We start from the raw sequence: 14,547 nt of genomic DNA on the forward strand, positions 1-14,547 counted from the left end.
TATTTCCAAATTCAAATGAAATGTTAGCTTAGAAATGCACAGAAACGGCGACTTTTGTTATTTTGTGTTTCAAGAGCGATCCAGGAACTCAAATCCTTGAGTCTCTCCTGTTTTTTTTTTTTTTATTGCCGTTGTGTGAGTGAGACCTGATCATTGAGAGATCCTGCAAATGGCAAATGAACAGTACAGCTTTCTTATCCACAGCTCTATTTTTTTGTAAATACAGTAAATAATCAGAAATTTGACGCTGTATGTTGTGCTGCGTCAGTTTGAGGAAGAAGTTGAATTGCATCGGTTGGTTACAGTCAACAATCACACGATAAAATCTGAACCCTTTTTCGTTTTGATGCTTGGTCGAGGCTCAGAAATATAGTTTTCTTTAGTTTTTAACATCCTCTCCTTTTTAACTCGTCTCTCTAACTGTACAGCAAGAGTCTTATGTCGGGGGCTCTACTTTTCCATAGATTGTGAATACTGGAACTGGATGTTTACAGAGTCACGGTTGTAGAAACATTGACGACTGCTTTTCATTCAGGTGTGGAACATGAAGAAACTGAGCTAAAGATGGGATCAGTCGTTTCGTGTGGAGAAGAGAAGAAGCAAGGTGAGCTCTGACTGACAAACTTTTACCGCTCGTGTTTATTGCTGTTGAGCACATTTTATTCTTTTTATATATTTGTGATACACGATGATGCTCTGAAACCTGAATATACCTTTCATCACTGATGCTGCCTTTCCAGAAGAAATCTGATTTAATGAAAGAACATTATAATTATATCAATGTGCAGATGTTGCCAGTTCCATGGGCCCTAATGCAACCCTGTACCATTAAAATTTCAGACTTTTGAACTGAGCACTGATACCAAGCTGGGGTGTTAGGGTTTGAATATGATGCTGAGAGTTGTGTTGCCGGGGGCATTAGCCACTCTTAGGGTCTTGAAAGACAAGCTGGCCTCATGGAAGAGGGCAGACTAAGATTCAAACACCTTGATGGAGTGACACCAGACAATCAAAGTCAGCTCGCTCAGAAGAAGGAAAGTGAGACACCACCCTGAGGCCAGGCCTAGGGATGGGGGCCAAAGGTCAATGATTGAGTTTTTAGTTGCATGGTTAGAGCGATGCCTTGGATGACTTGGAGTTGTCAACTGAGCACTACCTGGTGGTGAGTTGAAATTTGTTGGCAGGGAAGACTGCCGAGCAGATGTGGTAAGCCCGAACAGATAGTCAGGGTGAACTGGAAACGTCTTGCAGAGGCCCCGTGAGATCTTCAGCGCACCCCTCAGGGAGAGTTGAATCTGAATGGACTGTGTTCTGAACCTCCACTGCGGATGCGGCTTCCAGCAGGTGCGGTTGGAGGGTTGTCAGTGGGGGATCGCATTACTCAGCCTCTCTGGGACACTTTACTTCTGTGTGTGGGGAAAAGGGGCTCTATCGATTTTTGACCCTGTGATTCCGGAGAAGCAGAGCGTTTTCTGCCCCGGTCCCTGAACAGTGGACCACATCTTCCCCCGTGGGGACTGACTCAGAGTCACCTTTTTGGAATTGTAGAATGCTGTATGTGGCACTAGAAAAAACAAACAAAAAAAACCCCCAAACACTGGAAATCATTTTCCCATTGTTGCTTTAGCACATCATAATCCCTCAGTTGCTGTCTAACGTGTATTATTCTTTCTTTCTTTTTCACAGAGGAGGAGAGATACCTGCGAGCCAATGACAGACCTTTTAACCTGTCTTACCGCTACGCTGTGAGTGCAAAGGGATGCATCCCAGCTCTAAAACATTTAGTTAGTCACGGTCGGAGTGTGAGGTGTTGCTGAGAGCTCCGTACTTTAAACATCTTGTTACATTATTAATGGTTGACTGCCACCTGAAACTGTCACTGTCCTCTTCTTCAGAACAATGCCATCAGGACCTCCAAATACAACATTTTCACCTTCCTGCCCCTTAACCTGTTTGAACAGTTCAGGAGGCTCGCTAATGCTTACTTCCTCTTCCTTCTACTCCTTCAGGTAGGCATTTTTTCCCTTTGTTTTTGTTTCAACATCTAAAGAAATGTGGGAAATTCAATTGAATGTTTTTCCATCGAAAAATGTCGAGCAAATCCAATCTGTAATTCAATGATATGACTTTATTTAGTGTTCAGATTCCTAGAAAGCTAAATGGCCCCACAGATTGTGTTTGGGTTTATATGTTGACAGCTAATCCCTCAAGTATCCTCCCTGTCCTGGTTCACCACGGCTGTGCCTTTGGTTTTGGTGCTGTCTATAACAGCGGTCAAAGATGCGAGTGATGACATAGTAAGAAGAAATTCTCCAAATTTAAAACATGACTAGACAAACTGAAATGGAACGTGCACAAACGGTGTTTCCTCTTCTGTCCACTGCTTAGAACAGACACAAATGCGACAAGCAAGTGAATAACCGCACAGTGGATGTCCTCATCGATGGACAGTGAGTCATTTCATGCGCAGACATCCCATCAAAGAACTGGAAATTATATATCTATATATATATCAGAAAAGTGAATACAGGTTTATGAAGGTCACATTTTGTGTAAAATATTGCCAAGTAATCGGATTTCATGCTTGTTATTCTACAGATTGAGAAAGGAACAATGGATGAATGTTCAGGTTGGGGACATAATCAAACTGGAGAATAACCAGTTTGTCACAGTAAGTGTGGCCATGTTACAGTAAAGATTAAAAAAAAGAGACACCAAAAGTTCACACAAGTGACGTTCAAGTTGTTTTAACATCTCCTGAACTGCTTTCTGCGCTTACTGCTTCCATCTGTCAGGCGGACCTATTATTGCTCTCCAGTAGCGAGCCTCTCAATCTGGTATACGTGGAAACAGCCGAGTTAGATGGGTGAGTCCACATAAGTGCAACTGTGCCGACGGCTGATGTTTCAGTGACTTGGATTTCCTTTCAGTTGCATCCTTCACATGTCCTCTTGGTCTCCCCCAGTGAAACCAACCTGAAAGTGAAACAGGCCCTGACTATAACGGGAGAGATGGGAGACGACATCGAAGCACTTGCCGGCTTCAATGGTGAGAAGCTGAATGAAATATAAAACAGACACTCACTTTTTTTTTTTTTTAAGTCTTCTTCTTTACATTTTTCCCTTTTTTTTTTTGTACTTTTGTACAAGCTTCTTAGGACCAGGTTTCCTGCCAATTAGCTAGGTGCAACAACTATCTCAGCTTATACATATACATGACTAGAACTGTGCAGGTGCCTGCTTTAGAAATGCAAATTACAAAGGGATCCCATATTTTTTCTTCTACTTCATTTGCAAATAAATGATAAATACAAAAAAATTACAATTGCATTTTAATATTTCTTTTAGTATGCTTAATAAAGCCAGACTATCTATCCATTAATTGCTGCCTTGTGTCATATAGGCATGGTGATTCTTTTTTTTGTGGTAAAAGGACTGGTGACGCTAACGTTGAGTTGGAAAATGATCAAATATGTTGCTTTCGCATGACTTCTACATTTGAATGTAGAACTTATTCGCTGTTAACTAACTAACATTTCCTGTGTTTCTCAGGTGAAGTGCGATGTGAGCCTCCCAACAACTACCTCGACAAGTTCAAAGGCACTCTGACGGTGAAGGGACAACTCCACAGCCTGGACAACGACAAAGTGCTGCTCAGAGGATGCACTCTCAGGAACACGGAGTGGTGCTTCGGACTGGTCATTTTTGGAGGTAAACTGTCTTGCTGCCAATTGAAGAACTGTGCATAAAGGTCTCTTGCTAGTCCTATACTTCACATACTTTGGGTACAGATGCCTACTGTAGCCATCAGCCCACCCCGAAGACCTTTATGAGTGATGGGTTCACTTTAATAACAGGGCATGACAGTGGTTAAATACAACTCTAAATCATAGTCATGACATGTAAAGGGGATCGTGCCAACTAATCTAATATTTTCTGTACAATGGTCACATTCAGTGAGCATTTTATTACCAATCTTTGGACTTGTTGCCTCACCCCGTGTCTGCATCTGTGTAAACGGGAAGTGCATGCAAATAGTTACTTTTTCACTCGGTCCTTTGAACCTGTCAAAAAAGTTGGAAAACGATTTGAATAATGCACAAGCTGTGTGGATAATGTTTATCAGCAGGCCTGTCTGCAGCAGACTTTCTCTTTGTTATTAGTCTACAAGTACAGAAAACTCTCCACAGAATTGTCTGTGCCTCTGAAAAGGTCATTGAATGTTTTCAGGTCCTGACACCAAACTGATGCAGAACAGTGGAAAGACGACGTTTAAACGGACCAGCATTGACCACCTGATGAATGTCCTGGTGTTGTGTGTGAGTTTATGAACACACTAATGCAAAAAATGAATCTGCCTTATTCATTTGACTTAAATTTCTCACAATAAACATATCACTTAGACATTTATTAAGAAATCATCCAAACGCTGTGAACACTAATCATTATTTGTTATGTGTTGTTTTAAATAAACGTACCTAAAGCTGGGACTTTGGTAAGTTGCGATGACTTGCCTTTTCTGTAGTTAAAGGAATTATGATTAAAAAAAAAGTCCCAATTACTTAAAAGTGAGTCAAGCAAAAAGGATCTTTTCTAGATTCAATTTGCAGATTTCTCTCACCATGCATTTCACTCGCAAATATGTTCATTGTTTAGGTTTCTGTTTTTGAAGTGATCAGTCTTCTCCATTTTTTTCGACATTCAAATAATAAAATTGTGTGTCTTGTCATTTCTACCAGATCTTTGGTTTTCTGGCGACTATGTGCTCCATTCTGGCCGTCGGCAATGCAATCTGGGAGACCAGGGAGGGCTCGGTGTTCACACCGTTTCTTCCCCGTGAACGCGGTGTCAACAGCGCTCTCACATCCTTCCTCTCCTTCTGGTCCTACGTCATAGTCCTCAACACAGTGGTGCCCATTTCTCTCTATGTCAGGTACATTTCAGCACAGGAAAGATCTTGAAGTCAGAGAGCAGCAACAGTTGTTGTGACAATCTGAGCACTCTGTGTGTTTGTGCTTGAATGTCAGTGTGGAGATCATCCGACTCGGGAACAGCTTCTTCATAGACTGGGACAGGAAGATGTATTACCCTAAGAATGACACCCCTGCCCAGGCGAGGACCACCACACTCAACGAGGAGCTCGGCCAAATTAAATACATCTTCAGTGATAAGACAGGCACCCTGACGCAGAACATCATGGCTTTCAACAAGTGCACCATCAATGGAAAGAGCTACGGTGAGCAGCTTTGTTTCATTATGAAAAGTACAGAGTTCAAATGGGCTCACACTTTAAGATTAAGATCAGATTTATTGGTCATGCATACATGCATACACACAAAATTTGTCCTCAGCTTTTAACCCATCCAGGTTGGCACCTGTTGACACACACATGCACATGCACAGGGTCACACATAGAGATAGATGCCAACCTGGAGCAGTGGGCAGCCATTCAGCTGTCAGTTCCACCAATCTTTCATCGGTGGAATGACTCATTCTGAAGTGTATTTCTCTTTTTTTCAGGGGAGCTGTATGACTTTACTGGACAAAGAATGGAAATAACAGAGGTCAGAGTGCATATTACTGTAGTTTTTTTTCTAAATATCTTCTAAAGTACTCCAAGTCATTTTGTCTTTTCTTTTATTTAAAAATATGTGTTTGTAGAAAACAGAGAGACTGGACTTCTCCTGGAATCAGCTGGCAGATCCAAAGTTCATCTTTCACGATCCCAGTCTGTTGGAGACGGTGAGAGGAGGAAACCCAGAGGCTCAGGCCTTCTTCCGCTTGCTGGCTTTGTGCCACACCGTCATGCCTGAGGAAAAGAAAGAGGGTGAGGGTCCGCCAATGATGATCTTTATCACCACATGGCATGGCTTTAGGCAGGAGAATTTCATCCCAGCTCAGCGTTAGGACTCCATAGTTTTTACATTATTGTGTTAAATCCTAATGCATATTGAAATGAGTAAATATGTGACTAATGGTGTTTTCTGAAAATGAGTGCATTCACGATGTGGAAGATCTGAAAACATCTCAACTTTTGTAATATCTTGTGTATTTTGTGTGGTTCTCCCCTCTGTTGTCCTCGTTTTCACCGGGCAGGGCAGCTCAACTATCAGGCTCAGTCTCCTGATGAGGGTGCACTGGTGACCGCAGCCAGGAACTTTGGTTTTGTGTTCCGCTCTCGCACACCAGAGACCATCACAGTCATGGAGATGGGCAGAAAAGTTGTGTATGACCTTGTGGCCGTTCTGGACTTCAACAATGTGCGGAAGAGGATGTCAGTAATAGGTAACAGAGAGTAGTGGCACAATATTACATTTTCAATATTCTCCTTTGATTTTCCTCTGAATCATCATAACTTCTTCTCAGAGGTTATACTTGATCCTTTTCTTAAGATGTGCTCTTTTTCTTGTTTTTGATGCTGCTTTTAATCATGAATGTCATATGGTTAACTGTAAAAGAAACTTGTTCGTGCATTCATCATGTCCACCGAAGCTAAGCAGCTATCTTTTACATTCAGAAGATGACCAGATATATGCTGAGGTTTCCTCATCTTGTTCATGAAAATATCAAACCTCGTCACTTTCGCTGTGATTCTCAGTGCGCAGCCCTGAGGGCAAGTTGACTCTATACTGCAAAGGAGCAGACACCATCATCTATGAAAGATTACACCCCTCGTGTAACAAACTGATGGAAGTTACCACCGGGCACCTCAACGTGAGAGAAGCACTTGAAATTTTTTTTTGTATGCCACTATTTTGTATAAATCTGTGTTTTTAAATGCTTATAATGATCAAACAACAATAGGAGTATGCAGGCGACGGCCTCCGTACGCTGGTTCTGGCCTACAAGGACTTGAAAGAGGACTACCTGGAGGAGTGGAGACAGCGCCACCATGAGGCCAGCACCGCCATGGAGGAGCGAGAGGAGAGACTCGATCAACTTTATGAAGAGATCGAGAAAGACCTCATTGTTAGTTCGCTTGCTTAAATACATACCTAAACAGGCCGCAGTTAGTTGAAGAAAATTTTAAAATTATGAAGTCTATCCTGCAAAACGACTTTAAAAATGCCAGGATTGTTTTATTGTCAAGCGCGTTAAAGGTGAGGGTTGGTTTTGCATTCTGCCACTTTAAATCCTCCTGTCATCTCTGCTTTCCAGCTGTTGGGAGCGACAGCTGTGGAGGACAAGTTGCAGGATGGAGTGCCACATACCATCGAGCAACTGGCTAAAGCTGATATTAAAATCTGGGTGTTGACTGGAGATAAACAAGGTTGCTTTTACTCTGTGTTGACATTTAAAACAAACATTTCAAGGTTGATGACTCATTTTGTGACTCATCTAATGTATACATTCTGTATAATCTTTAAATGACCTCAGAGTGAAGCTTTATGGAGTTGACTGTTTATTCATACCACAGTTATTGTCATTGTAATGGTCTTGAAACAGAGACGGCAGAAAACATCGGCTACTCCTGCAACATGCTGAGAGAAGAAATGAAGGAGGTTTTCATCGTGGCCGCCAATACAGCCGAAGGCGTCAGAGAGGAGCTCCAGTAAGTCAGTGAGACTCTCACTATGTGATGATCAGTGTCTCTTATGGTATAGAGATTTACATGGTGATGTAATGCTTCATTTCTTTTATATTTGTCACAGGCTCTCTTAGCTCTATTTAATAATGCAAGCCTCACTCATTCCTTTTTTTTCACTGGTTGGGGATGAAAATGAAATCACCATGTTTAAGATTGCCCGTCAGAGAAGATAAACCAAAATCATGTTGAAGATCATCCATGACATGTATATGATACTAGTCATGCAAGCTAATTTAAGTTTAATACTTAGAAACCAAGTTAACAAGTGAAATTGAAGATAAAGACAAAGTCAGGATTAATAACTTTCATAAAAAAAAGTCAGAATGTTGTGCAGATGGTGGATCTGAACTTATGGTTTTAGCACCTTTTTTTTTAATTTAGAGTACCATTTTCAGCATCTCCTGTCCTTGTGTTTTTAGGAAAGCGAGGAGGAAAATGTGTCCAGAAGCAGCAGAGGAGCCCTCTGTAATCAAGGCTCGTGCGGGTCTGTTTTGGCTGGAGAAGACAGAGACTGTGCAAGATGAGGAAGTGGAAGGAGACTATGCTCTGATAATAAACGGACACAGCCTGGTAAGATGGCTTTCTCAGAAGCAAAACTTCTTCTCGTAGCTGCCGAACTAATGCAAATTTTTGTACTTTTTGCCCTAGAATAAGTTTTTTCACATCACCTGTCTTTTATAGATAATCATGAGTAAAACAATGATAGATAAATGAAAATCTTATGATCCTGAACAGTTCAGCTCTGTAATCTGCCCCTTGACCTTCAGGCGTATGCACTGGAGAAGGACTTGGAGCTGGAGCTGCTGAGGACGGCGTGCATGTGTCAGACAGTGATCTGCTGCAGGGTCACCCCTCTACAGAAAGCCCAGGTGGTGCAGCTGGTCAAGAAATACAAGCAGGCTGTCACTCTCGCCATTGGGGACGGAGCCAATGATGTCAGCATGATCAAAGGTTAGCTCATTGACGTCAAGCACCAGAAGCACCAGACAAACCTGTGATTTAAGTACAGCCAAAATGCAGGAATGTAAGTATGTTGTTTTGCTGTCTTCCGTTTGTCTGTCAGCTGCTCATATCGGAGTCGGGATCAGTGGTCAGGAGGGGATGCAGGCAGTTCTTTCCAGCGACTTCTCCTTTGCACAGTTCCGTTACCTCCAGCGCCTCCTGCTGGTGCACGGCCGCTGGTCCTACCTACGGATGTGCAAGTTCCTTCGATATTTCTTTTTCAAGAACTTCACCTTTGCCCTTGTGCACTTCTGGTATGCCTTCTTTTGCGGCTTCTCAGCCCAGGTGAATGACCCTTTTAGGAATCATTTTACACACTTTTAGGAGTCACAAGTTCAGTCAGAGTTAGGGCTACGTAACTGAAAGAATGATGCATGTTCTCACAGTTAAATCAGAGTATATACTGTGTGGTTCAGTTATGATGTTTCACTTGTTTTGTAAAAATATGACTTAACACGTCATGTTTTTATTTTTGACAACCTCTCTAACAAGAACTAAATTCCAACATTTCAGGACTGTTAGTAAATGGTTTATATCATTGCAAATTGTTCTGGTATAAGCATTAGCTTGTTTGATTTAATGTTTGTATGTTCTGCTGTTGCTGTCAACAGACTGTGTATGACGAGGGTTTCATCACCTTGTATAATACAGTATACACAGCGCTCCCTGTCCTCGGCATCAGCCTCTTCGACCAGGTATGCACTAAGAGGAAAATGAGCCAGAAAGGCAATTACATGTTTCAAAGTTTTGATGTTGCCATCCCCTCCTCTTTCCTTTTCTCAAGGCTTTTTTCTTTCTGCCTGTTTTTACAGGATGTAAATGACCACTGGAGCTTCCAGCATCCTAAGCTCTACTTTCCAGGCCAGATGAACATGTATTTTAGTAAAAAGGCCTTTGTGCGCTGCATATTAAACAGCTGCTACAGCTCCCTAATCCTCTTCTTTATCCCCTGGGCTGCCATGCAAGACACCGTCAGAGACGATGGCAAAGACATTGCGGACTATCAGTCCTTTGCTTTACTGGCGCAGACTTGTCTGCTTATTGTGGTCAGCATACAGGTGAGTTGTTTTGACCACAGAAATTACAGCACAGAGATGATGCAGAGAGTAGAAATGCTTCAGTGTTGTCATACACTGATTACACCAAAGCAATAACGCTTTATGGAACGTTGCTTTTGGTCTTTTTATACTTTTTTCAGTTTAGTTCACTTGTACATATGTATGTTATGCTAGTTCACACCAAAAACCACCTCAACCCTTTATACAAAGAAAGTACCTTGTGAGGACACTTTTCTCTGTGATGTGTCTTGGTTTTGATGATATTGCACCTAAAATAATATGTACATTATTTTAAAAAAAAGAAAGAAAAAGAACAAATGTAACAACTCAAGCTTGTGTTTTTTCCAGTTGAGTCTTGACACCTATCACTGGACAGCATTGAACCAGTTATTTGTGTGGGGCAGCCTGGCAACCTACTTTGCTGTGACATTAACCATGTACAGCGACGGCATATTTCTCATCTTCACCTCCTCTTTTCCCTTCATCGGTAAGTAGATTCAGCTCTTTAATGAGGGCATGGAGTTTGTTCTGCTTCTTCCTGAGAAAACTGGTTCAAGCATCTGCAGTATTCTGTTCCTGGGCAGCAAATTTGAGATGCTTTTCCTCTTCCAAAATCAGTTTATTTGAGGTAAAAACACAGTCAAACATATACAAAATGATGCTTTTTAACAAGCTATCATCGAAGTAATGTAGAACTGTGCGAATGGGCTTGGGTTACCAACAACAACGCTGTATCCTGAGTTTCTTGTCAATTTTTATAGTTTGTGCATAGAATCTCAATTCCTTACGACTCCATACATACTGTAACACTTTGCGATGATAAAACCCCTCTGAATACTGGTCTGATATTTTGTGTTTTTGGGGGGTTGGGGTTTCAGGCACAGACAGAAACTCTTTGAACCAGCCAAACGTGTGGTTGACCATTTTCCTGACGACCATCCTCTGCACTCTGCCTGTGATTACTCTTCGCTTTATACTCCTGCAGATTCGTCCCACTGTCAATGACAAGGTGAGAAATCACACGATCTCACTCAGGATTATCCTACTTGGGCACACTCCAAGCTACCCTGCAGTTAGAAATCCAAAAATAAAATAAAAAATACTCTTATGCACCCATAACAAAAAGAAAAGTTTGAAGAAAGTTGACCTCGGATGTAGACTGGACTCAGGAGTAATTAAACTGACCAGGCAGTCCAGTCAAAATGATTTAACTTTGGTTCAAACCAACATTTTTGTTGTTGAATCTATAAATGCATGATTCTGTAGTGGGTAGCCCCACCATGTAGCGCAGGGGAGGATCAGTGATGGTATGATGGAGTTTTGCTGTAGGTAGAGTTGGTGATCTTAAACCAACATAGAGGTCCCTTATAGTGTCACATTAGACCTTCAGAAACTTATTTGATACCTCAAAACTTTGTCATGCTGCAAGACAATGACCCCAGCCACATCTATAAGATGAGCAAACACTATTTATAGAAATGTGATCAGTCATGTCATGGCCAACCCAGTCTACGTCAACTCAATAGAATGTGTTAAATGGTTCAAACCATGCAGCCAACAACTGTAAAACTGAAATTTATTTATTGCATTGTTTCCTTTAGAATTGGTCTTTGGCAATTCTTAATGGCATTGCATCTTTTAGGAAAATTACTGACAACTAAAGTTGGACTCTAAAACTTTCTGAACCTTTGGAGGGTACACCTCACACCCCTATGTCTCGTGTGGGAGTAGGTGGACCCTGACAGAGAATTTGAATAGTAGCAATTTGAGCAAATGTGTCCATAACAAAATGTCTACATCTAAGTCTTGTTTAACTCGCTCCTTTCCAGGTGAGATATAAGATGCGAACGGAGGTGCTGGCTGCCCCTGCTCCTCGCCGTCCACTTCCCAGGCGTATTAGCACCCGCCGTTCAGGTTACGCCTTCTCCCACTCCCAGGGCTACGGTGATCTGGTAACGTCTCGAAAGTTCCTGCTCAAGCGACCTGTAAGAAGTCAACTGACTTTGTTTATCAAAAATGACTCTCCTGTGGCTCAAAGTCAGTCGCAGCACTACCGCACCATAAATATGGAGCCAGAGGCGTCACACCACCCCTAGATAGTCCCTGGTGTACAGAGACTGAAACACTCCAGGGAATGGATTTTTTTTTTTTTTTAAATAAAGGATGCACAGGGTTTCCTGTTTTAAGACTCAAAACTGAATAATCTTTCAAACTTGTGGTGCTTCACAATGAACGAATGATGGTATCCCTGTAAAAATGTTGCATTTACTAAATTTGCTGTCTTAAAGCCTCCTCCGTGGTCATCTTGTTACTATGTCCATAGCTTGTTTTGATGTGGAAAAAAAAAAAACCTATGCAAAACTCAGCTATCAACAATCTAGCCTGCTTTGAACTTGCTTAGCACCACCTATAGTCTCAGAGAGGTGAGTTCAGACAGCCTGTATGTGCGAGGAAAAATATTTTAAAAACCAAACCTGACTACATGTTGGTTGGAGCTTTAAATCTAATTTGCATGATAAATCATTTAAAGACGCTTGCTCGAGGTTTGATGCTACTTTGTGCGTTTTTATCTTCTGAAGATGGTAAAGCCGTTAAGTTCTGTTTACAGATGTTAGGCCTGAAATCAGATTCTGTAACGTTTCGTGTCATATCCCAAAGATGTTGAACCACAACAGAATAGGAGTCAAGCATGTCAAGCAGGTCAGGCAGTAAGTTTAATTTTTTTAATGTGTTCCTGCTGTTGATAATTCTCTTAACTCTTGTCCTCGTTCGTTTAACAGTGATCTGTTCACGAGGGCGTAACGTCGCTCTGTACTACAACACATTTGGTTTTATTGCCATAGTAGGGACAGAGAAAGGACCAGCAGACAGCACATACTATTACTTGGTTTTAGTGCATATGATTTGTATGCTCCACAGAACCACATCATTTGCCGTAGTCAGTTCACATCATAGAAGTTCTCTATTGGCTGACAGAATTTTTGACTAATTTAACATCGTTTTTTTTTACCTGTGGGTTACTTGTGATTAAAACAAAATAAAAAAAACGTCCATTATTGCTTGCATGTTATTGCTATTGGATAGTTTTAGAAAATATTTGCTGATATGTACGTTGAAACAATATTTGTGAGATGTTTTGTGTGTAATTTGTTGAATTTAACTTCTCGCTTGTGACCCATTTTAGACATGTCTGAATGAAATGATTTTGTATAAATCAGGAATTTGGTGTGTGTGTTATCTTTCCTTTTACATTCCATTATCTCTTTAGATTATGCGGCACTTATTTGTGGAAAATGAAACGTCAAAATATAGCAGAGGTGAAGGCACCGAAGACAAGTGAAATGAGAAGTAGTACTTTTATTAATGAAGTTCAGTTGTACATCTGTTAATTTTTACAATGTAAAAAAAAAATTTTTTCAGGTTGTTCTATGCTCTGTTGTGCGTCTCTGGTCTGCTGTCTTCTGCCTGTGAACACACACTCTGCTGTGTTTCCTCCTCCGAGCTCCTCTTGATAGTCAGCTCTCTCTCAGCCTCTTCCACACATGGAGCTTTGGCTGCATGGATGTGGAGCTTTCCGTCTGGAGACAGGTAGCAGGTGACGGCTTCAGGGTTCAGCCCTTCGGGCAGATCAAACTCCTGTCTGAACTCCTGGAGTCTGTAAGAGTAGGAGCCTTTCCCGTCCTCCTGCTTCTTCTCTGTCTTCCCACTGACTCTCAGCTTCCTGCCCACCTGCCTGACAGACAGCTCCTCTGGGGAAAAGCCTTGAGTGTCCAGGGTCAGGCCAAAGTTTTCTCCCTCTTTGTCCAGCTGGTAGGAGACTGCTTGCAGGGCCACGCTGCTCTGGAAAGGCTCCGTCTCCTCTGGGATCTGTCGTTGAAATGTGTCCATCAGCTCCAGCCTGCTGCGCAGCTCCTGTAGGTTTCTCTGCAGGAGATCCTGCTGGTAGATCAGAGGTCTGACCTCTGGCCACAGACTGCGTACAGGCCAGTAGAAGTCCATGAATGGACCGAGGTCAGACTGGAGTCCACGAGAGCACAGCATCTTCAGGGTGTTTAGTGCTGAGTCCTCTTGTTGTGAGATCAAACTCTGTTCAGGTGTCTGTTCTCTTCTGTGTTGCTTTCTGTCTCAGCAGTGGGACTGTCCCAGCTTTATACTCTAACTGGAGGAGTTCCAGAGTCTTCAGGAAGTTTCTGGTCGTTACCACAGACTTCCACTGGGTGGAGCTGTTTCACAGCAGTCATGACATCACTCCATCATTCCTGTTGGGTCAGGAAGTTTGTAGTAATCCTATGCTAACGTTAACCAACAAAGTTAAATTCTACATTATTAGCGCATCAACATGTTTAAATTTCTTTCTGATCAAATAACCTGTCTAGTTTATCGTGATCGATTTTAATTCTTCATTTGTGCTTAAACAGCTGTAAGGATTTCTGTTTCTAAAACATAATCTAAAGTTAATATATATATATGTATATATATACACAAACAAACATCTGCACTTCAACACAAATATTACACATAGTTAGAATATAAAATGAATCAATGATACACAGTCTGGTCACAAAAAAAACTGGAGGAGTTCCAGAGTCTTCAGGAAGTTTCTGGTCGTTACCACAGATTTCCACTGGGTGGAGCTGTTTCACAGCAGTCATGCCATAACTTTAAAATGATGTCATTCGGGTAATGAACTGAAATACCACATCTGTTTGACCAAAAGTAATGTCTAAGTCATTTAATGTTTAACTTCTTGTAAGTTTGACCAATCTGATTGGTCTTGAATATGTCAGTAATGCCCCGCTATGCCATATTCTTGGCCTGACCTTTTTTTTTTTTTTTTTTTCCAGGCTATATTTAGCTGACGATATTCATCAAAAAACTTTGCGAATATCCTTTCGTCAGC

The 14,547-nt window shown here is 41.6% G+C and overlaps 2 protein-coding genes across 2 annotated transcripts; one reads left to right on the forward strand and one right to left on the reverse strand.

Annotated features, from left to right (window-relative positions):
• Positions 1 to 540: 540 nt before the first annotated feature.
• On the forward strand, positions 541 to 11,807 carry LOC142372362 (phospholipid-transporting ATPase ID-like). Its single transcript, XM_075455230.1, has 27 exons — positions 541 to 604; positions 1,687 to 1,745; positions 1,896 to 2,009; positions 2,199 to 2,297; positions 2,389 to 2,450; positions 2,599 to 2,671; positions 2,796 to 2,866; positions 2,966 to 3,048; positions 3,552 to 3,710; positions 4,230 to 4,318; positions 4,739 to 4,932; positions 5,027 to 5,235; positions 5,520 to 5,563; positions 5,661 to 5,826; positions 6,096 to 6,284; positions 6,598 to 6,713; positions 6,804 to 6,968; positions 7,158 to 7,269; positions 7,446 to 7,551; positions 8,007 to 8,157; positions 8,355 to 8,538; positions 8,651 to 8,874; positions 9,201 to 9,284; positions 9,402 to 9,647; positions 9,996 to 10,134; positions 10,526 to 10,656; positions 11,477 to 11,807. Exons 1-27 carry the CDS (start codon positions 565 to 567, stop codon positions 11,741 to 11,743), a joined length of 3,576 nt encoding a protein of 1,191 aa, XP_075311345.1. The 5' UTR covers positions 541 to 564; the 3' UTR covers positions 11,744 to 11,807.
• Positions 11,808 to 12,989: 1,182 nt separating this feature from the next.
• LOC142373069 (heat shock protein 30-like) lies at positions 12,990 to 13,960 on the reverse strand. Its single transcript, XM_075456135.1, has one exon. The coding sequence runs from the start codon at positions 13,686 to 13,688 to the stop codon at positions 13,074 to 13,076; it is 615 nt and encodes a 204-aa protein (XP_075312250.1). The 5' UTR covers positions 13,689 to 13,960; the 3' UTR covers positions 12,990 to 13,073.
• Between the last annotated feature and the right edge of the window lie 587 nt (positions 13,961 to 14,547).

The sequence above is a fragment of the Odontesthes bonariensis genome, chromosome 22, assembly GCF_027942865.1.
Source record: "Odontesthes bonariensis isolate fOdoBon6 chromosome 22, fOdoBon6.hap1, whole genome shotgun sequence".
NCBI classification, from domain to species: Eukaryota; Metazoa; Chordata; class Actinopteri; order Atheriniformes; family Atherinopsidae; genus Odontesthes; species Odontesthes bonariensis.